At 51.2% G+C, this 22,943-nt stretch overlaps 1 protein-coding gene across 1 annotated transcript in view; it reads left to right on the top strand.

Annotated features, from left to right (window-relative positions):
- Nucleotides 1–22,943, top strand: part of LOC125915015 (transmembrane protein 132B) — a 228,163-nt gene that overhangs the window by 180,858 nt on the left and 24,362 nt on the right. Inside the window, exon 5 of the mRNA XM_049620637.1 lies at nucleotides 2,808–2,951. Coding sequence (XP_049476594.1) covers nucleotides 2,808–2,951 — 144 coding nt within the window. The remainder of the gene's footprint in view (nucleotides 1–2,807; nucleotides 2,952–22,943) is intronic.

Consider the following 22,943-nt stretch of genomic DNA (forward strand, 5'->3'; position numbering starts at 1 on the left):
GAGAATGGAATATTCAGATACATGGACTGTAGTTATGCGGTTTTGGACGTAACTCCTTGAGAGTCCGTCCAGGGGAGAGGACATACGTAAAATCAAACACCAACTTATTTTTTTTTCATCTTTCTTAGATTGGGCTGGCGCTGTTTACAAATACTCACTACAAAGTTGGCTTTTTTTATTGATGAGTAGCTATTATTTTAGGTTTAATTTCGGTGAGTAACAAATCATCTATGAACCGGGAATAACAGTAGGAACTATCTTGGAAGGGTTGTGGAGTAAGCTGAACAAGCAATTAATTACATGCAAAGTACTTAGAGTACTGCCTGTTAATTATTATTATTATTTATTACTCATTGACTCCACCTCTTACTGATCTTCAGTTTTAAGGTGGATAATGAGGGGGTCATTTAGAAAACCAGGTACAGGACCCACTTAGTGCTTGAGCTGAGACTAGGGGATCCAAGACTGAGAAGAGAATGTGAAGCAATGATCCGTTGGGTAGAGTCTGGTGGAGGCGACCGTGTCGTTCGGGGGACCTCGCTGCTGAGCGGCATTTTGCCCGGCTTCCACCGGCTTCTCTAGTTGACTTTCACTCTTGGGACGAGTGTGGAAGGAGCGTCTTTCCCGGAGTCCCTTTGTGGACCTGCCTGGTGGCTCTTTACTTCATTCCTGGAGCAAACCTTTCATAGCATCTGCGGCAGTCGCTGCACGGATGCAGCCCTTGTTCATTTGCCGCCAATTCCGTTCCGAGCTCTGTACGTAGAGAGTCTCGTTAAGCCTTCACGAGGTCACCACGCGGTGGGTACCTTTGTTCTCCCCGTGTCCCACGTCAGGGAACTGGGGCGCGGGGGGAGGGAAGTGCCTTGTGGCGGACCCGGGAACGGACTGTGAAAGCCGTTTGCACGCCCGCACTCCACCGCCAGCTTCACTAGGGACGCCCGCTCTGCCAGCCGCCTCCGCAGGTGGCTCCCCGTGCGACAAGCCTTGGACTTCCTGGCGAGGACGAGCGGGTGCACTCTTCCCCCAGCCTGCCTCCCCCTGCTGAGACAGCGGACAGATGGCCGGTGTGACGGGCGCCGTCTGGCTCGCTTGAGGGAGTGGCCGGGAGAACAGCAGAGAAGTAGCCCTGGCCTCGCGGGGTCACTGGACCAGGGTCGGCGGCCGGAGCCTCCGGAGTCCGGTCGTGCGACAGGTGCAGTCAAACCCGCGATGGGTCTTTCACTGGAGTCGGACCTTCTGGGACTTGGGATCCACTGACACGGGGCAGAGCCAGGCCCAAAGCCAGACCGTCCAGTCCCGGAGCCTGTGCGCCAGACGTCCCCCCACACAGCTTCCCACGCACCAGGTTCCGTCCCCGGTTCCGGGGATGTGACGAGGTCAGAACAGAGGGGGCCGAGACCTTGGGGAGTCTACGGTCTGATGAGTAGTTAGACATGGAAACACAAGCACCAGATGAACACGGGGTGAGCATCGGGGGTGGGTTCCCGCAGGGCAGACCGGGCGCGCCGTCCACACCGTGGCGGGCAGAGGAGCCCCGCTCCCCCCAAGAAGCGGGTGTGGAGGCTGAGGCGCGCGGGTGTGGTGAGGGCTCTGCGTGGCTGCGAGCGGGGGTGAGGGTGAGGACTGGGGAGAGGTCTGGGGGGCTCCCGTGGGAGGGACAGTGGGGGGGCGAGAGAGCCGGAGGCGGGGTCAGGGTCAGATGGCCGCGGGCCGCGAGTGTGGACTTAATCTTAACAACAAACGGCAGGAGGCTTTCCAAGGGTTGCAACCTAGGGGAGAAACGCTGCGAGTTCCGTTGCGATACAAAGGATGCTCTTCAACTGTCGTGGGGGGCGTGGACACGGGAGGTGGGTGGGCAGCCGTGGCGGCTGTCCACGCGGCAGGACAGGGTCTCCGTGGCGGTGGTCGTGGGGGCAGCAAGAATGTGGCAGGCGGGGGGAGAAGTCCCGAAGGTGGCCCCCGCGGGACCCCGGGGATCGGCAGAGGAAGACAGACGTTGCCGAGGCGCCCGCGGATCCCTGGGCTTGGAGGGGACCCTGGTGACCGGGAGGCCTGGGGGAGGAAGGGGGCTGGCGGTCGGCTCCGGAAGGCAGAGGTTGCTTTTCGGCGACCGGTTCTCCTTGTTCTGTGTGTGGTTACTTTCCTCCTCCTCCTCCCCCTCCTCCTCCTTCTTCTTCTTCTTTGTAAAGAATCTTTTTTCTCAATGTTTCTTTTTGAGAGACAGAGAGAGACAGCGCGTGTGAGCGAGCTAGTGGGGGAGGGGCAGAGAGGGAGAGAGAGGATGCAAAGCGGGCTCTACGCTGACAGCACAGAGCCCGATGTGAGGCCGTGAGATCGTGACCCGAGCCAACACTGGCCGCTTCACCGGCTGAACCGCCAGGCGCCCCAGTTACGGGTCTTCATTTGAAACTACAGCGAGGGCCGCGTTCACGGTCTTGATGAGCTGGGAGGACAGGCGGCCGCCCACCGAGTGACCCCGGAGCGGAGATCTGGGGACCGTTGGAGAGCACCCCGTGTGGTGGGGGAGCCCGGCCGCAGGCTGGAGCGAGGGGGCTGGTGGCAGGAAGGGTCCCGGGAGGGGTGACCGTGCCCCTGTCCCTGGGGGCGGAGGAGGGAGCGCGGCTGTCGGGCTCCGGGAGCTCAGCCTGGGATGCACTGTCCCCGGCCTCCCCGAACTGCCGAGCCGCGGGGCCTCCGCACTGGGTCCAGGCAGACGGAGTCTCGATGGCAGGGGGAGGGGGACGGTGGCAGCGGCCTGCTCACGGGCTCCCCTGTGTGTGACCTGCGCCCTCTGCTCTCCCGCGCAGGACACGGAGGTGCTGAACACGGCCGTCCTCACCGGGAAGGCCGTCTCGGTTCCCGTCAAGGTCGTGGCCGTTCAGGAGGACGGCTCCGTGGTGGACGTGTCCGCGGCTGTGGAGTGCAGGTCTGCGGATGAAGACGTCGTTAAGGTAGGAGGGGCCTCTCCGCTGGGCCTCCCGAGGGTCCGGGCCTCCGGGGGGCCCCTCCCCCTGTCCCAGGGTCCCGTGGGGCTGGCGCCAGGGTGACCACACTGAGGAGTGGGGGGCCTGGCTGGACCTGGAGGGGCCGTGCAGGTGCGCTGCTTCCCTCCCGGAGTGGGGCCCCCCCGCATCTCGAGCAGAAACAATTTTCGTCCCCTCCTTTTGTTCATAGGACAAAATTTCCCTAATTTTAGCAATCCGCATGTCATCTCGATGTTTGCCAACTTCTTGTGTAAATAACATTATTTACTCTGTATTTTCTTTAACTGTCCCACTTTTTCAAAGTTAAATACTAATTTAGCCTCTGAGGGGAAGGAAAAATTCTTCCTCTACCCTGCAGATTCTTCCAGCTGGACTGAGAATTAAATTGACATGAGACAGACCAACGGGAGGGGAAAAAACCAAAGTTTTTTCACATCGGCACAGAGGCCCAATCATGAAATTGAGGCATAAAGGAACGACCAAGGCAGGCAGGTTTTGTCCTTTTTTAGACAAAAAGGCAATGAATCTGTGAGGATTTGACAGGACAGAGAAAACTTAACTTTGGGGGCTTCGGCGAGTAAGGAATTCTACCAGACAGCTCAGCTAAGCACCTGGTAAGGAATTCCATCAAGAATGAGGGCTGGGGCGGCAAATGAGCACAAAGAAACAAGGGATGTTTATACTGCTTTCTTGTGTTACCACTTTCTCTAAATTTCCAAGCTCCGTGATAAGGATGTCTCTTTACCTGCTGACACAGGGAGGGTACCTTTCACTTGAGATCTTTAGGGTCCGAGAGGGGAGGAGCTGAGTGTCCTTATACAGCCTGTCTCTTAAGTAACTTTTATTTAAAATAACCGATATGCCCCGGGACCTCATCATGAAGACTCTACCATCCACGATCTTGACGTACTAATTTTTTTGTTAACATGCATTAAAATAAAAGTCCCTCCATGTGCCTCCTAATGTAATTTGAGCGCCAGTGGGCTCCAGCTCATGGCTTGAGTGATCTGGCCATGGGGCATTTCCTCTGGATTCTTCGTTCTAATTAGCTGTGTTTCTGACTCCAAATTCAGCCAGGGATCAGCCCGTGGTTGTTTCTTGTTCTTTGCAGGGGTCTGGTTGAAGCACCAAATTTAGAGTTTCTGCCTGTTTTTTTCTTGGCGCACTGGTTGACCATTTCCTTTTGCAGCAGACGATTCATGGAGAAAAGACTTAAAACTTCAGAAGGTCCTTTCTCCGTTAACTTGCTAAGGGAGCCCCCGGGGCCCGTCCATTCATTCATTTTAGAAAACCAAGGCACGGAGTTCTGCCTTTCCTCGCCTGTCACAGGTTCCTGTTTAGAGGTTAGATGAAACTTGGTCCCAGGCTGAAGAACTTTGCGGTCCACAGAGAGGCCTCCAGCTTCTCGCCGGGTAGAAGTGACCTCCAGGAGGCTGTGCCTCAAGCCTGAGATGGTTTTGATAAAGAAGATTTGATGTGTCTGTGAGCCCTAATTAAAAAAAAAAAAAAAGTTAATCCTTAGGAAACGCAAATTTGGCACAGCCTGCTTCCTGGGCTTGGAATGCTAATTCTCCCTGGAGACAGAAAGGGGATTAGCTTCAAAGCACACGCCGCCTTGCCCCGGGGCTCCTGGCGGGCCTTGTACTCTGTGGGCAGGTCTGATTAAGCAAATCTAAGGCCTTCTGTATTCACAGTTTAGGAAGATCTGAGCCAAGTCCTACGAGCTCATCTGCACGGAATGAGAAATTCTGATGGTGCATCGCCCTTGATTGCCTTTGACAGTGCATTTCATTTACTGTTCCCATGTCATTCCAGAGGGAGACACGGGGCCGTGGCATATGGAGGTGGCGTCTGGGTGATGGTGGCCCAGACAAAAGGCCTGTGTCTGCAGCCCCTAGATGTGTGTTCCTTCCCGAGAGCCTGGGGGAGCTTCCCAGGGTGGGCTCCCTCCTCTGCCGCCTTGGAGTATGGCCTTTGCTTTGTTTCCCCTTCGCAGAGGTAACCTAGAAATATCTTCTGCCCAGCCTGATAAATTGCTTTGGAAGACAGTAGTTTGGGTGTTTTTTTTGTTTTTTGGACTTTTTTGGTTTTGTGTTTGTTTTTAACTTACTGTCACTCTCCATGGCCCCATGAAGTTGGAGCTCTCTTCCAGAAAATTATGACCTGATCTTCAGAAGAACAAACCAGAGTGAGCAGACCATCCAGCTTGGAGCTGCTTTTGAGACTTTTCTAGGGGAGCCCAGGCTCTGTTGCAAATCTGGGGGCTGGAATCAAGGGAAGGGTATTAATGAGTTGGATGTGATGCGTTTGTCATGGGTTTAGTGTCACTATTTGTAGGAAATGTTGCCTCAACTCTGAGATGAACAGTGTCACCTGCAGAGCTGTGCCCTGGCCTCAGTGTCATCCCAGGGGCATTTCCCAAACACGGGACACATTTGTTAGCACCCCTTGGGGAGACCCCCTAGCCTCTACGGTTGCAGAAAACACTATGATCCCCAGGGAGAATCTTGCAGGGCTCACCAAAGATCTTTGTGCCTTGGAAACTCTGTGCATTGGGACCGTGATTTAGGTAATAAGGGAAAAAGTATAAATTTAGGAAGATGTACATTGTAAACAGATTGGCTTCTTTGACTTGGGATTCAATGATGTTGGAGGGACAGAAACCGAGGACACAAATGACTTTGAAAGGCTGGAAGCTTGGCCAAATTTGGCAAGATTGGGAGGGATAAATTTTACGTTGAGAACTTCTATGTAAAAATCCACACACAGTAGAGGATGCGTCTTAATAATAGAGTGTGTGTGTGTGTGTGTGTGTGTGTGTGTAATATCCAAATTTTGCCATCCTGTAAAAATTGTCAAATTCACATAGAAATCTGGTTTCCAGCTCATTATGAAGTCAAAAGGTTAGGTAGCCGTCTGCCCACGTTGTTTCCTGGGACCCCCACCTGGAGCTGGGCCCTCCAAATCACGACTGCCCCCCACCCCCTCTCGCTCCCACACGGAGGCTTGCAGGGCATTTGTCATTTCTTGTCGCCCTCTTGCTGCTGGTTTTCTGAAAGCACATTTCGGGGGAAAATGAGGTATTTCTCGTGCCCTGGATTCTATAAAAAGTCAGCCACAAATGCTGATCTCACTCAGTCACCCTGACCGGAATCTTGTGTCTTTCTAGGCAGGGGGGGCAGCACTGGACACTGGACTGTATTTTGCTCAAGGGTGTTGGTAGAGGGGAGGTACCTGCTGTCGGTGACAGAGGGGTGGTCGGAGCCCGTGTGAGCGTGGGACCTGGTGAGAAGGAAAGGGACAGGGGTGGGGTGAAGAGGGACACAGGACAGCTCTCTCTAAGCCTTCCAGGGGCCACCGTTTGGGAGACAGAGCACATCTGTGCCATTTAAATCCCCAGAGTGGAAATCAAAAGGAAGCCATTCTAGCTCAGTCGAAAGACAAAGAACTCAGAGGCAGGGAATCCTCTGGTCAAGATTTCGGTCCGAGGATGTCCGCTCAAATCCCGACTCCACCTTCCTCTCTACTGGACCTTGGACAAACTGCTTAACATCTCTGAGCCTAGCGTCCTGATCTGTAAAAAGAGGACGATAATGATACAGTGTGGGATCTTCTGCAGGGATTTGTTCTAAAGTCAGCGTGTAGGTCAGAACAAACGGTAATCAAAGTAATCCTTGAAAATCCTTGACAGAAAACCTGGGTTCACAAAGTTCGAAAGATAGTTGATGTATTTTATTTTTAATTAAAAAAATATTTTTTCAAGTTTATTTATTTATTTTGAGAGAGAGAGAGAGAGAGACAGACAGACAGAGCATGAGCAGGGTAGAGGCAGAGAGAGAGAGGGAGACACAGAATCCCAAGCAGGCTCCAGGCTCTGAGCTGTCAGCACAGAGCCTAATGTGGGGCTTGAACTCATGAACCACGAGATCATGACCTGAGCCAAAGTCGGATGTTTAACCGACTGGGCCACCCAGGTGCCCCAAGACAGTTGATATTTTTTTGAATAAATGTCTCCTTGCATTTGAGCTGTGGCCAAATTTTCGGGGGGGCATTATCAGGCATAGTTCGTATTGAAATATTGAAGTATTGATACGGGTATCTACGTAAGTTAGATTTGAGCAGAGTTGATGGTAAGATATGTGTCTCTCTTTTATCCTCCTCTTACGTCTTCTGATGCAAGTGTTGTCAGATAGCAACCTCCAGTTATTCCAAGCACATATAATTGAATTCTTGCTTTTCAAATCTGTGCATGATAGAATCCCAAGATGGAGTTTTGGGGATGATTAAATAAGAGTGTATATCTAAAGGAAGCCACGTGATGCTTGGTCTGCAATAGATCAATCAGTGAATGTTATATCTAAAATACCAACATCCATATTCATATCTGCGTATTTTATATTTTAGCCCCTCCTTGATTGTGGGCTACAGAGGTCTGTGGGATACAGGTCTACAGAGTCCATGGCTTTGTTTTGGTAACGGTGCTTTCCCCAGTCCTGTGCAGAATCTGGAACACAGTGGGGGCTCAATAAACATTTGTCGAATGTATTAACGAACGAAGGATGAATGAATGCTAGACCTTCCCAGAGATGGACCTGTCTGTGAGGCGAGAGTGGTTGCCTGCCTCGTCTTTCTCGGAACATCTCCACTGAATTTCCTCTTCCTGGAAATCTTGAAAGGGAGCGGGGGAGGTTTTCCGCAGTCAAAGGGACGTGGCATTGGGTAATGACCTGGCCCGGACACGGTGATCCAAGCCTTCTTGGGTTCTCAGGGGGAGGCTCTTGTTCCAGGAGGACTTACCGATGATCAGCGTGGGGGCAATGCATAAAGAGCTTTGGGAGGTACGAAGGTGGAACGCGCATGAATGAATTCTGTCGCTGGGGACGGACAGTCGAGCTACTGGTATTAATAGTTAGCCTGTGTTGGGAACGTAGTAGGCGACAGGTCCTGTTAGAGTGAGGACGTTAGAAATGTTGGCCCATCTAATTTTCACAAGAAGCCTTCAAGGTAGGCGACACTACTATTGTGCGTGAATACACAAGGAACCATCACGTAGACGGGTGAGGAGCTCCCTGGGCAGTGAACGTGGGGACACAGTCCCCTTCAGTTCATCTGGGACGTTGCGTAGGGCAGGGGAGCCCTCCCGCGAGCCAGGAGCAAAGCATCATTCCATGGCTTTCTCATCTGGAAATCTGTGCTAATGGACTTTTCCTGAATTTGCCAGACTTTCCTTTTCACGTTCACCCCCGGGAAGTTGGTAGATTAGTTTCCTCTTGCTGCTATAACAAACTACTGTCACCTTAGTAGCTTCAACCAGTGACATTTTTTACCATGTCATACTGGGTGTCAGGGGTCTAAAATGGGTTAGTGAGGGGGGCACCTGGGTGACTCGGTTGGTTGAACGTCCTACTCTTGGTTTCGGCTCAGGTCACGATCTCACGGTTCGTGGGATCGAGCCCCAGGTCAGGCTCTGCGCTGACAGCACGGAACCTCCTTGGGATCCTCTCTCTCCCTCTCTCTCTGCCCCTCCCCAGCTCATGCTTTCTCTCTCTCTCAAAATAAATAAATAATAACAAGATTTTATAAATGAATGTATGAATGAATGAATGAATGAAATGGGTCAGTAGGGCTGTGTTTCTGTTCCTTGGCTTCTCCGCCTTCTAGAGGCACCTGCATTCTTGGCCGTGGCCCCTCCACACCATCTTCAAGTCAGCTGTCGTAGCACCTTTAAATCTCTCTCTCCCTCTCTCACCCCTGGTTCTGTCATTGTGTTTCTGACTCCCACCCTCCTGCCTCTCTTTACTAAGGACCTTTGTGATTTGGGTGTAATTAGGCCCACCTGGATAACCCAGGATAATCCTTTCACCTCAAATGCTTATCTCAACTACCTTTGCCCCGTATATTAGTTTTTTAGAGCTGCCGTAACAAGTTCCCACCAACTCTGAAGTTCAAACAGTATACATTTAGGGGCGCTTGGGTGGCTCAGTCGGTTGAGCGTCCAACTTGGGCTCAGATCACGATCTCACGGTTTGTGCGTTCGAGCCCCGCATTGAGCTCGCGGCTGTCAGCGCGGAGCCCGCTTCGGATCCTCTGTGTCCCCCTTTCTCTCTGTCCCTCCCCCACTCTCGCTGTCTCTCTCTGTGTCTCAAAAATAAAAATACACATTAAAGAAAAGACCACAAAAGATCATAAATTTATTTTCTCCCAGATCTGGAGGCCAGAAGTCTGAAATCAACCTATTGGCAGGGCTCTACTCTCTCCAGAAGCTCTGGGGAAGGATCCTTCCTGCCTCGTCCTGCTTCTGGTGGCTGCAGGTGTCCTTTGCCCGTGGCTGCGTCCCTCCAGCCCCTCCATCTTTGCTCGGTCTTGCCCTTGTGTCTCCGTATGACCTTTTTCTCTTACAAGGACACTTGTCAGGGGATTTAGTAGCCACCCTAATTCAGAGTGATCTTGTCTCAAGATCCGTGCTTACAAGAGCCCGTTTCCAGATAAGATCACATTCACAGGTAGCAGGGGCTCGAACCCTGGACATACCACTTTGGGCCACAGGTCAACCCCCTACACCATGCAAGGCAATGTATTCACAGGTTCTGGAGACTAGGGCATGGGCACATCCGGGGAGGGGCTCTACGCTGCCCACTACAACACGTTTTCTTTTCTTCGCGAAGTTTCTTTTAAAGTTCTACAGAAGAAGGAAGAAAATGCAGTTTCCATGTTGTAATTATGACTTAATCTTTGGATTATCTATCCTCCCGACTCAGTGATGGCCTCTTGTTCTCATGTGTTGGTGACTGTACTGTTTGTCAACGAACTGTGGTCTCTGGAACCACAGTAGCCAGCCATACATCGTCAGCGGGGGAGGCACTGACTCACGCTTGGAGAGAAATGTGTAAACTCATGCTGGTCTTGAAGACGGTGCCCTCCATCTTTTGGCTGCAATAATTACGTTTCCAGCCTTCTGGTGTCAGCTGGACTTGTAATAATGAGAGGCTAAAGGCTTCGGGAAAGGGCATTAACATGTTAAAGCCTTCTCTGCCCCAGGGAAGGATTTTCTTTCCAGAGTTGGTCTGTGAGGGGTATCGGAAGACAGTGGATGTGCTGCAAAAAATACGAAGTTTTCTGCTGCTTGCTCAGCAACGTGTGGGGAGCTGGTCACTAAAGAGAACCCGATGTCCCCTCTGGAGGATATCAGCTTTGATCGAGCACCTGTCTTTCCTGGGTCAGGCAGCACCTACAGAGGCTGTGCGAGCCCACGCTCCTTGAGTGGTTGGATGTATAGAGAGGACCCAGGGGAAGGTAGGTGTGTCCTGATCTTGGGCTTTGGGGAAGCACATCTGAGCTGGTTTGGACTGGTGTGGTAGGTCGGGGGTAGTGGGCAGGTAGTGGTGAAATCCTGCATTGGTGAGGTTTTTTTTTTTTTTTTTGGTTTCATTTGGTTGTGAGTAATAGAAACCCAAATCCACTGTCTTAAGCCCCAAAAGGGGCAATATATTGACTTGTACAGCTAAAAGAGCCAGGTGACTTCGGGCAAAGTTGGATCCAGGAGCTCATCTGCCTTTCTCTCTGTGGTTCTGCACGTTTTCTCCCTGTGCTGCTGCTGTTCCCTGTGCCTGGCACCTGCTCCCCAAGCCCTGCACCTGTGGGCATCCCGGTGTCCTCTGGGGGCCCCGACTCGGTGCGGCCACCTCCTTCCTGCCGTCGTGTGCCCCCTCGGGTCCTCACCTCCATGTGTCCCTGCGTGCATATACGGATTCGGGACTCTGCACGCTGTACGTCCTCGTGCATGTCGAGGGCAGGGTCTGTGTCCCACGGGTGTCCCTGTCCCCAGGGTCCATCAGAGTGAACAGCCACAGCAGCACATGTCTTAGGCACACACGACACCAGGCCAGACTCCGCTCTGCTGGTTTCAGAGAAGGCACAGAGTCCGGCCCGCACGACCCCACGCGGTGGGTGTGGGCGTCACCGAATCTTACAGCTCGAAACCGAGGAGCTGTGCTCGGTGGGTTTTGACCAAACATCAGCCCGCCGCGTGTCCAAATTCATCGCACCAAAACGTGGACGGACATTTCTTCCCGTTTCTTCGCTCACCTATAGACAGACTTAAAGACAGATGTGTCTGGAAGTCCAGACCTTTGGGTAAGAGTTTTGAGTTTTAAGTGTTGGGAAGTCATTCCGTTGAAAGAGCTCCGTAAGCACGTCTTGCCGGGGGCTGTCAGTCTGGCCCTCCCGCCCCCGGGACAGCAGGTAAATGAGAGGAAGATGGCCCCCAACCCCAGGTCGCGGGTGGGGGTGGGACGGGGGACGCTGTCAGGACCCCCCAGGTGCCGACGAGGCGGTGGGCTCAGAACAGTCTCTGCTCTGACTTCTCCTGAAAGGGTCCTTGTCGGCTCTGGGCTGCAATGGGCTCCCAAGAAGCTCTCAGACTGATCCGAATTTTATTTAGCAGGAGACACAGAGAAATCCAAAGGAGGCTTAAGGCGATGTCTCTCTCTCTCAGCGATGCTTGGCAAAAATTCCTACCGAGAACACTGTTATTCTATTTCTGGGCATGAATTTCCTTCCTTTGCCCACCACCAGGAGCCAGGCTGCTAAGAATAAGTTGTCAGGCAGCTTGGATGTTATTGCCTCATTTTGTCCTTCTTTGTGCTGGTGATTTGGACTTGCACTGTTCCTTCCTAATTGGGGACGGGGCATGAATTTCCTGTTGGCCGGAGGATGGGTCCTGCTGCATTCCCAGCACTGTGTTCCCATCAGCACCACTGTGATTTCAATATTGATTAGCTCTTTTGTTCATTTCGGCCTTTGCATCTCTGATGAAGAGTGAACATTCTGGAACCATTTCTGCATAATGCAGAGAAGTCTCAGAGTGAGCCAGAGTCCGCCCGCCGACCTCCTGGCCTCGCCCCCTCCATCCACGTGGCCACGTGCTCCCCACCCTCCTCTCTTGGTGCCTCCCGTCTGCTCTCCTCCACCCTGCCCTGCTCAGGTCCAAGGTCCGGGATGTGCTGGAGTCTTGGGTCTGTGCATGGGCCTGGGGCTCCTGGAGACATATTTGTTGTGCGTTCAATGGGAGGGGAAGGGACCCTCGTCGATGGTGTGGGGCTTGGTTCACGATTTAAACTCCCGCCGTGCAGCTTTGATGGTGGGCAGAGCATATCAGCTCCATAGTCAAATTCACTGGGTTTCCCGAGGAACTCAAATCAGTTACACAGACTTTAATAGTTAACTGGGTCACTTACCTGCAAGTGCTAGGCACAGGTATGAATGGATTTAGGCACACAGGCGATGTGTGGCGGCCGCTATCACAGGCTACCATTTTTCCAGAGGTACGATGCATATTCAACAAACTGCACATATTAAAGCATACAAATTTGACGTTCCAAATCGTCCATCATCAAAATCAAGATAGCAAACGTATCCTCAACCCTCGAACATTCTTCCTGCCCGTCTGTAATACGCCCCTCCTGTCCCTCTCCAGTCCTCCCCAGACAAATGCACTTCTTCTCTCTGTCCCTGAAGATCAGTGTTCATTTTCTAGAGTTCTGTATAAATGGGATCATGGAGAGCGTGTTCTCTTCTTCCTACGTCTGGCTTCTTTCACCCACACGGTTCATCTGAGAGTCACACATGTTGTTGTATAGATCGGTAGCCCATCCGTCCTTACTGCAGAGGAGTGTTCCATGGTGTGTACTGTATTACACTTGGTCCATCTGGTGGTGGACATGTGGGTGGTTCCTCGTTTGTGGCTCTCACAACTATTGCCGCTACGAACGTTCATACGGGTCGTTGTCTGGGTATAAGCTTTTGGATTAGAAAAGTTGAATCATATGGTAAGTAAACATTTAACTTTTGAGAAACTGCCAGACTATTTCTAAAGTGGTTGTGCCATTTTACATTCCTGTCATCAGAGTCGGAGAGTGCTGGTACCTCCATATCCTTGTTGACACTTGGTGTGGCCAGCCTCTTTAGCCAGTCTACTGGGTGTGCGCGAGTGTGCTGTTTTAGTTTTAACTTGCACGTCCCTCTGGATTAATGATGTCAAACACCTTTTCATGTGATATTTGCCGACCACGGACCGTTGGTGAAGTGCCTGTTCAGATCATTTGCCCATTTTTTTTTTTTTTATTGGCTTGTTTGCTGTATATCATTAGGTGTTGAGAATTCTTCTTTTGGCTTTAGGTCCTTTATCAGTTTGAAATCATGGGATTTCAAAATATTTTCTTCCAGTCTGTGTTTGTTTTTTCATGACTGATAGGGTCTTTTTTTTTTTTTACTTTTTTTTTTTAACGGTCTCTTTTTTTAATGGGGTCTTTTGAAGAGCATACGTTTTTCGTTTTGACGAGGGCCAATTCATCCATTTTTTCCCCTTTTACAGGTTATACTTTTGCTGTTGTATCTAAGAAATAATTGCCCACCCCACATTCACAAACATTTTCTCATATATTTTCTTCTCACAGTTTCATAGTGGTAGTTCTTACATTTAGATTTATGATCTATTTTGAGTTAATTTTTGTGTATCATGAGAGGTAGGTGCATAAACTCATCTCTTCTGCACATGGCCATCCAGCTGTCCTGGCACCATTTGTTAAAAAGACTGTTCTTTCCCCCTTGAATTTTCTTGGTGTCCCTTTTTGAAAATCAATTGACCATAAGCGTAAGAGTTTATTTATGCATTCTCCACTCTATCCCAATGAACGATATGTCTCTCCTTATGACTGTATAAATGTCACCTTTTCTGATTACTACTGCTTAGTAGAAAGTATTATAATTGGGATTGGCGAACCCTCAAGCTTTGTTATTCTTTTTCGTCATTATTTTGATTATCCTGGGTCCCTTTCCATTTGATTTTCAGGATGAATTTGTCCCTTTCCGCCCAAAAGGCAGATGGAATTTGGGAATTTTGATAGGTTTCACATTAAATCTGTAGATCGATTTGGGTAGAGTATCACCATCCTAACAATGTTAAGTCTTCTGATCGTGGACATGCGATGTCTTCACATTTGTGGGGTCTTCTTTAATTTCTTTCAACAGTATTTAAAATTATGAGAGTGTAAGTTTTTCGCTTCCTTTTTTGTGTTTGTCCCTAAGTATTGTATTCTTTTTGGTGCTGTTGTAAATGGAATTGCTTTCTGATTTTTATTTTTGAGTTGTTCCCTGCTAGTGTGCAGACACTTATTTGAGTTTTGCATTTTGATCCTCTTTCCTGGAGCTTTGCTGGATTTGTTTGTTGGTGTTATCAGTTTTTTTTAAGCGGATCCCTTAGGATTTGCTGCATACAAGGTCATGTCACTTGTAAAGAGTGACAGTTTACTTCTTCCTTTCCAATCTGGAAGTCTCTTATTTCATTTTCTTGCCTAATTTCCCCAGCTAGAATCTCAGTAAAATGTTGAATAGAAGTGGTGAGAATGGTTATTTTTGTCATTTCTCTGATCTTAGGGAGAAAGCATTTTGTCTCCATTAGGTATGATGTTAGCTGAAGGGTCTCTTCTTGGTTTTGTTTTTGTTTTATTTTGTTTTTTCTTGTTTTTGTTTTTGTTTTATTTTGTTTCTTTCTTGGACATGCCTTTTATTGTGTGGAGGGATTCCCTCCTACTTCTAGTTTGTGGAGTGTTTTTAGCACGAGGGGGTAGTGGGTTTTGTCAAATGCTTTTTTTGCATCTGTTGAGCTGATCATGTGGTTCCACCCTTCTATTGCTGGCAGTGTTATAAAGCTATTTCTGTAGAAGAAAAAAGTTTTGGAATATTTTGAAGCTCCCAGTGCTCCTTAGGTCAGGAGATAACAGCATTCTGGGCCACCTCCATTGGGTTTTTGGTTTTTTGTGTTTAAATCTCGGTTTATAAATTTGTGTGCTCAATTATTTCTCAGCTCCACACACGGATGTAGAAAATCGCAACAGCATTGCTCTGTCTTAGACTGAAGAATAAGCTGGTTGCCATCCGTGCATCCAGAGTCTCAAGCAGCGTGGGTGGAAGGAGGCTTCTAGTTTGAAGCTTTTGTTGTATAAATAGAAGTTATTAACCATGGGGGCGCCTGGGTGGCTCAGTCAGTTCGGTGTCTGACTCTTGATTTCGGCTCAGGTGGTGATCTCACAGTTGACCTGGAGCCCCGTGTTGGGCTCTGTGCTGAGTGTGGAGCCTGCTTAGGATTCTGTCCCTCTCAGGACACCTGGGTGGCTCAATCGGTTCAGTGTCTGGCTTCGGCTCAGGCATGATCTCGCGGTTCGTGAGTTCGAGCCCCGGGCTCACTGCTGTCAGTGCAGGGCCCGCTTAGAGTCCTCTGTCCCCTCTCTCTGCCCCTCCCCTGCTTGTGCTCTCTCTCTCGCACACAAATAAAAATAAGCATTAAAAAAAAAGATTCTCTCCCTCTGCCCCTCTCTCCCCTCACATTCTCTCTCTCTCTGTGTCTCTCTCAAAATGTTATTAACCACAAGCCAGGTTTAGGGGCGGACTTTCGGGAGTGCCTGGTATCCCTGGCAGGGATGCTAATCGGGGCGTGAACCCTCATTTGATTTGTCTCCTCCTGATGAATGTCCAGTGCCGTTGACCCTGAGCTTGATTTTAGAAGCGGAAGCCGCTGAAGTTCCTAGACGTTTGTTTAGCGGGGAGCACATAGGCTGGTCTTGTACGTCTCCTACACAGAGACGTGAACCTCGGGTATAAAAGTGTTCCTCCTAGCTCGGCACGGAGCCGGGTTCATCAGGAGGCACGTCTCTCCTATCCACGCGCAGATCCCCGGCGTTTGCGCGCAGCCTGTGAAGGGGCATCGCAGGCAAGGGAGCTGGGCCAAGTTATGTTACATCATCTTCTCTGGTAGCATCTTACTCTGGTAAGTTTCTGTACTTGTTAAATCCCTGGGAGCCTTCATCTGGGCTGAGGACGGATGTGTCTCCCACACCTCTTATGTCCCGTTGATGTAACACGGCTGGCAAGCAGGTTCGAGGAGGGAAGAATCAGAGATCAGGTGCCAAACCGGGGATGCTGCCTCCATGACCCGTACGTAAACGATAGACACAACTGCCTTTAAGCCTTCTGGGTTGGCCCCTCCGGGAGGGCACGGGATTTTGTCTATCTTGTTCGGTGCTGATTCCTTCCTGGCTGGAGAGGCACTTGGCACACAGTGGGCCCTCAGCAAATATTTGTTGAATGCATGAACGTCGAGAACCTCTAAAAAGTAATCTCCCAAAGTAACGAAGATCAGCACACGGTCACTTCCTCAAGCCTCGCGCTTGGTTTGAGAGAGGAGAAGAAATCGAATCCCGGCGGTGCGTCTGGCAGTGGGGCGAGCACAGCTCCCGGGGGATGAGACCGTCTCCTCCAGCTCTTGGCTGTGGATCTGAGAGTGCATTTGCTTCGGAGAGCACTGCAGGGGTGGCTCCTGTGGGTCCCTGCACCAGAGAGGGGCTGCAGGTCTGCGTGATTCCATTGCAGCCGGATTGGGACTTTCTACAGTTATTTAATGGCGACAGTAGAAGCAAACGCTTTTGTGATGGTTGTTTGGAGACACAGATGGGCTTCCTGAGGGCAGCAGCCAAGCCCGGTCCTTCTGTCCCAGTGCCAGCACCTCCCGCAGAGCCTGGAGAGCTCATTCTCAGCAAACGGGAGCTTTGCAGGTGCTTGCAGAGTGCACGACATCCTCCCTTGTGGCCGAAGGGAGAGTGCCGCAGGGAACTCAGGGTGGGTCAGTCTTTCCTTAGATTCTACCTCTTCCCCCTCGCCCGTCTCCCGCGTGTACTTACCGAGTGAGCGCTCTTGCAGGGCGCTGTTTTTGGTGTCGTGGGGGAGGTGTTAGAACATGTTGGTTTAATGGTTTGTTGATCCCTTCTCTCCGTTAAGCTGGCAGCTCCATGAGGGGCTGGGACCGGGCTGAGCTTGCTTGTCGTGTATCCCTGTCACCCAGCACCGTGCCTGGCAGGTGCTCTTTGAACGGGCGGCGAATGCAGTCTCGTGGGGGCGAGGGGCTTATTGGTGCCAGGGATGATGCCGCTGCTCATGGAAGAGGGGCAGGCTTGGTGTCCGGCAGACGTGGGTTCTAATTCTGCCCCAGCTGTCACTCTCTGGGGAGTTGTGGGCAATCTGCTTTCCAAAATGAGCCTCAGAGACTAGCGTTTATTGAGCACCTACTACGTACTGACGCCTAAGCTCTTCAGGTATAGCGATTCATGTAATACTTAAAATAGCCCCGTCGGGTCTGACTTACAATCTACGTTTACAGATAAGAAAGTTGACGCAACAGGGAAGCAAGGCACTGTCCCCTAAATGAAGGTCACCGAGTTGGTAAATGTCAGGGCTGGGGTTTGACCTTGGGCAGCTGGACTCCGGGCCAGGGCTCTGGGCCCCTGCTTCGCAGAAAGCAGAGACCACTGTTTCACAGTGAACGCGGCCCCACTGAGTGGTCAGATTCTTGTTTCAGGGGTAGGCAGGAATGCCGTCTTCCATAGCTGCTAGGAACATAAATTCCGTCTCCGCCGAAAACAAGGAACCAGATTTCTCCGAGGGGACGGAGAGGATCATGCCTGTTACTGAAACGGACCCTCATCGCTTCCATTTCCAAGAGGATAGGGGTTTCCAGCAGGAAAAGATCATGTATATTCATGCAGTCGACTTACTCACTCTTTGCTGATTACATCTTCTAAACCGCTCTTGGATTCATTTGCCATGGAGACATTTAAGGCTTAGCTTGAAATGTTAAAAGAAAATCTCAGATTTCAAACACTTCTGTTGACTTCTGTTCCCCCTGCGGTGCTGGGTTAGCCTTCTAGAGAGCCCCCCAGCCCAGACGTGCCATACTGTTTTGACCACCTCTAAAGCTCAGTCTAACAGGCTCTTTTTAACAATTAAAGACCTCAGCCTCAAGCGATTGCCCTAATAAAGTCATCTCTTAACGCCCTGGACAACTGAGTGCTTTCCATCATCAAGGGCGTCAAGCGTATCCCTCCCCAGGGTGTCCGTTCCCAAGAGGAGAGAGATGAATATATCGAGTTCCTGACATCCTTTGTGTTGAGCATTTAGTAAATATTTGGGTTACACCCTGACTTCTTTTCCTACGAGCGCAGTTCTGCACAGAGCATTAGATGGCCCTGTGCGAAGGCTGTCTGTGTGTGTGAAGGTGACCCCTGGGGATGGCTGGTTCCTCAGGTGCCTTTCTTAAGAGCCGCGTTGAGTGACAAAACAGTACTGAGACGCTTGCGGGGTTTTCCAGCTCTGATTTCTGTGCTTACACTTGGCCCTGGTTGGGACAGCAGGGACTTTGGTCCAGCCTGTTGGGCAAGTGAATTTTGGTTTCATAAATATATCTAAATGATACAGGATGAGTGACACATGAGCCGAGACAGTACTTCCTCGTCTGTGCCCGTGTAGATGTCACCAACCAATCCTCAGCACTTCTTGCCGGCTCCTTCTCAAGACAGAGCTCCCTTGAGCAGCTGCTGTGTGTTCATTTGCATTGGCAAGTGAGACGAACCTGTTTCCTATTTCTGGTAGAGTCTGGGGCACTAAGAAACGTTTTGCTGAGGACTGAAGAGTGTGGGGACGCCTGGGCGGCTCAGTGGGTTCAGCATCTGACTCTTGGTTTTGGCCCGGGTCGTGATCTTACGGTTTTGTGAGCAGAAGCCCGGAGTCAGGCTCTGTGCTGCCAGCTCGGAGCCTCTGCTTCGGATCCCCTGTCCCCCCTCTCTCTCTGCCCCTTCCCCACCGGTCCTTTCTCTCTGCCTCAAAATAAATAAATAAATTGAAAAAAATAAAGTCTTTAAAAAAACAAGATGTTATTAGGAAAATCATAAGGAAGAGAAACTGCATTTATCGTACGTACTGTATTTATGAGAAAAAAAGATCCATAGTGGACGTGCGCAGTTCAAACCTGGATTGGTCAAGGGTCAACTGTCTATCAGGATGTCCTTAGGCCAGAGGCCGTGAAACGACAGGCTTTGAGGCAAACATAGCCCTCAAGACATGCTCTTTTTGGCCGGGAAAGTACTTGACAATATAGATACTTGGATGCCAACATTCACAAATTAGTTGATTTCACCCAAACGCCGGGCTGCTCGTTTCCCTCGGAAAGTGAGATCTCCAGACGCAGCCCCAGTGTCCCTGAGCTGCAGTGGTAGGCTGGTGAGTACGGCTGTCCCCTCTGCAGGGGGTTCGGGGGTCTCCCCTGAGTTTCTCACAGTCCCCAACTTCCCCGCCATTCACAGCACACCTGCCTCGCTCCCTTGTGTCACCTCCCCACTGCGGGAGGGATTTGGTTATCGGGCCAACCCCAGGCCAGTCGTGCGGAGATAAATAGCTAGCTGTATGAGTAAATTGAGTTCTATTATAAACACATTAGGTAAGTTACATGTATCCGGTCTGAAATAGTAGGACAATATACGAGGTGCAATTATGCGAATTCATTGCTAGTGTCAGGAGGGGTTTCTGCAAAGCTGAGTCACTTCACGGAAGAACTGCTATAATTTCAGCAAGCACGGGGCTACCTCCCGGGCTGGTCAGAGCACAGTTTTTGTACCCGGAATTTCACACAGCCCAGGCCCTGCCGGGATGGGCGCAGAGGCCATCGGGGTGGACCCCGGTGACGCTGTGCAGCCAAGCATTGAGTTCGTGTCAGGTCGTCCCCTGTGGCTGCCAGCCAGGCTGGGTTCCCATGTGCCGGGCTCTCTGGAGATGGTCACTGGGAGCCGGGACGTCCAGCCCCTCTCTTCGCGGCACTGAGCGAATCTCGTCTCGGCCAGCGCCCCTCAGCACGGACCTTTCACACCCCTCTCGTCTGCATTTCGGTTTTGCAGCGGCCGGACCATCGTCCGTAATTCTGCTCTCGCTTTGCCTGGAGTCTCAGAGAGAACACCCCTCGGCTGCCGGTTTTCGTACCCAGAGTTCACGACTCGCGGTGTTCTTTTATAGGAAAGTTTCTTCTCTAAAAGAGATTTTCATTAAGTGCTTTCAGAGTGAGTTTGGAAAACACGAACCCTCTCTTTCCCCTGAGAATATGCTTATCCTGCCAAAATGCTTTCCTTTTATGCGACTAATTTATGTGCAAGCCCCGAACACCTAAGCTTCTGACTCTGGCATCCGTGCCAACGGAGCCTAATTAACAGCGCGTCTCTCCAGCAGGCCCAGTGCGTGCAGAGCGGGCGCAAGAAGCCGGGCACAGCCATATGCTGGGCTCTCACCAGATAAACACCTCCTAATCCCTTCTGGGGCACCGTTCGATGAATGTGAAGTGCTTGGATCTTTTCCTAAGCTAACGAGCATTGGTGGTGCTTTTAAAATCTCCCAATGTCAAGGGATGAGACGCTAAAATGAAAACATTCCACACATAAGCGTATGCTACACTTCACATCAGATTGTCATCGTGGGCCTCATTTGCTGGTGTAGTTTTGTTTAAGGGGCAAAATTCTGGAAGCACTTGTTTGTTTCTTAGGGTGGGATCAAACCTTGTTGAATATGATTCGGGCAGAGATTTTCCTCTGTGGAAAAGGACCAGAATTCTTTTGTTTCTCCATAGACGTGGCCCAACAAGCAGATTGCAGAAAGTGTCCCTTGTGCTAGTTTTATGGCGAGAGCGGGAGACGAGACCGGACGAGAGTGGGCATCAGTGGGCCTGTTGCGCAGGAGCTGATCTGGGCTCCTCAAACGCACATGACCAGCAGCATCTCCTTGCAGGTCAAGTGGACTAAAGCCAGGGAGGCCTGACCATCTTCTACGTACGTGTTCGACCAATCACTGTATTTGACTTTGTTTTGCGCACGAATCTGTCTCCTCTGCTCAGTCGGGTCTCCCGGGCAGGAACCCTTGGGGTCATTTTGTGCCCTCGCAGTCTTGCCCAGAACCTGCCATATACCATCACTGGCTCCAAGCTGGGCCTGAGTGTTAACCCCAGACTCGTGTGGACTCTCTGTGCCTTTAAGACAAACTTGTCGCCCGACCCCCGGGCTGCACCCCTGTGTGGGGTGTAATCAGACAATCTCTGAGGTCTCTTTTAGTACCAAGACTTAAGGTTCTGAAATGAAGGCGTGGGTTAGATGGGAAAGGACAGAAGCAAGTGGCCTCCGTTCTGCCCACACGGGCCCCGAGGTCTGCACTCGCCGAGAGGCCCCGGCTGGCTCTGGACAGACGGACGGCTTGGGAGAGACGAGGAAACGCACGTGCCAGGCGTGGTCCGGCTCGGAAAGCCAGACCCGACCTGCGTGAAAAAGAATGGATGGGAAGAAATGTGGTTGAGTGTAAAAGGTGTCACGGTCAGGCCTGGAAAGGCTGACTTGGGGCGTCCCCCACGAGCGGGGGCCTCAGAGGTGCTGTTGGTGCCAGTGAGGGCCTGTTGGCGGGATGGGTACGGAGAGGCTCACAGACCTGCAGCCACGGGTTCCTTCCACCTACGGTGCTGAGCAGGCCCAGTCAGTCTGTGTCGCTGACCCTGCCCAGTTCTGGTGTATCTGCAAGGCCCCAGGCCCCAGGCCGTGACCCTGGCTGCAGAACATCAAATAAGGCAACACGCTTGTCCTTAAAACACCTGCCTTACAATCCAGGGGGGCAGGCAAGTAAGTGTTCATGGAGTAAGTCTTGGCACAGGAAAGTAAAAAACGGATTTTTTTCTCCTAGTGCGCTCGAGGATGATGTGACTTGGCATATTTATTTTTTATGACAGTCTAAAGGCTCTATAAGCAACCTGTATAGCACTGGGGATAGAGGCAGGCTATCCTGATTTCTGTCCTGATGTTTGCATTTATCTCTGTGATCATACGAGGGCCCCGGAGGGCTCGGTCCTGTAGCACGTGAATATTTAACTCTTGAGAATCCAACGCGTGTATTCAACTCTATACATTTGGGCGTTTAGCCAAAGAGAACCTGTACTCACGTTTACATACATATACATGTCTATGGTAGGAATTCTGCATCTTTAATTTGGCTCTTTGTTACTCTGCCTGGGAAAGGGTAAGTCCCGCGGGGAGAACGTGCGCGTGACCGTAAGCGTCGGCCCACCACGGTCAAAGCTGTGTGGTGCTTTGTTCTGAGGGCCGGGCAAGTGGGTCGTGACGGCTTCATTGACCTCTTCCCCTTCAGGAAGACACTGAAGAATGTGCTGAGCCCAGCGAGCAAACCCTCGACCAGTGAAATGTTAGAGGGACTGGAAGGTATCTTCACGGAAGGCGGAGGTGCCGGCAGACTGGGGCACCCGGTTCCAAAGTGCGCTCGCGTGTTCCAAGGTGCACTTCTGCACCTTGATGCCATTTTACCTCGGTGAACGTTGGAACCCACCTGCCATTTGCACGGGTCCTTGAGAACAGAAGGACATGTTTTATATGCAAGTGCTTATTTGCGCCAAGTGAGGCCAAATGACCTTGCGGGTGGGGGAGCTGGCACTCAGGTATTGCTGCTTGCTGGCTTAAGCGTAGCCCAGGAATGTTCTAGGGAGAGCGAAGACGGTCAAGGTGGTATGCTAATGCTCACTCATCGGAGGGAAGGGGGAGACGACGATGTCAGAGAGGTGGATGCGTCAGATTCATGAAAGCCTAGCATCATCTGGGGACCCGCTGGGGACAGGTGCACATTAAATCCTAGGGATTGTTACTCTGTACATTTCTTTGTTGTCTTCCCTTCCCTCTTCCCTTCCCCTCCCTTCCCCTTCCCTCCCTTCCCTTCCCTTCCCCTCCCCTTCACTTCCCCTCCCTTCCCTCCTTTCCCTTCCCCTCCCCTCCCTTCCCTTCCATTCCACTCCCCTCTCCTCCCCTCCATTCCCTTCCCCTCCCCTCCCTTCCCTTCCCCTCCCTTCCCCTCTCCTCCCCTCCCCTCCCCCTTCCCCTCCCCTTCCTTCCCTTCCCCTCCCTTCCCTCCTTTCCCTTCCCCTCCCCTCCATTCCCTTCCCCTCCCCTCCATTCCCTTCCCCTTCCCTACCTTCCCTTTCACTCCCCTCCCTTCCATTCCACTCCCCTCTCCTCCCCTCCCCTCCCCCTTCCCTTCCCTTCCCCTTCC

This window comes from Panthera uncia (genome assembly GCF_023721935.1).
Source record: "Panthera uncia isolate 11264 chromosome D3 unlocalized genomic scaffold, Puncia_PCG_1.0 HiC_scaffold_9, whole genome shotgun sequence".
Taxonomy (NCBI): domain Eukaryota; kingdom Metazoa; phylum Chordata; class Mammalia; order Carnivora; family Felidae; genus Panthera; species Panthera uncia.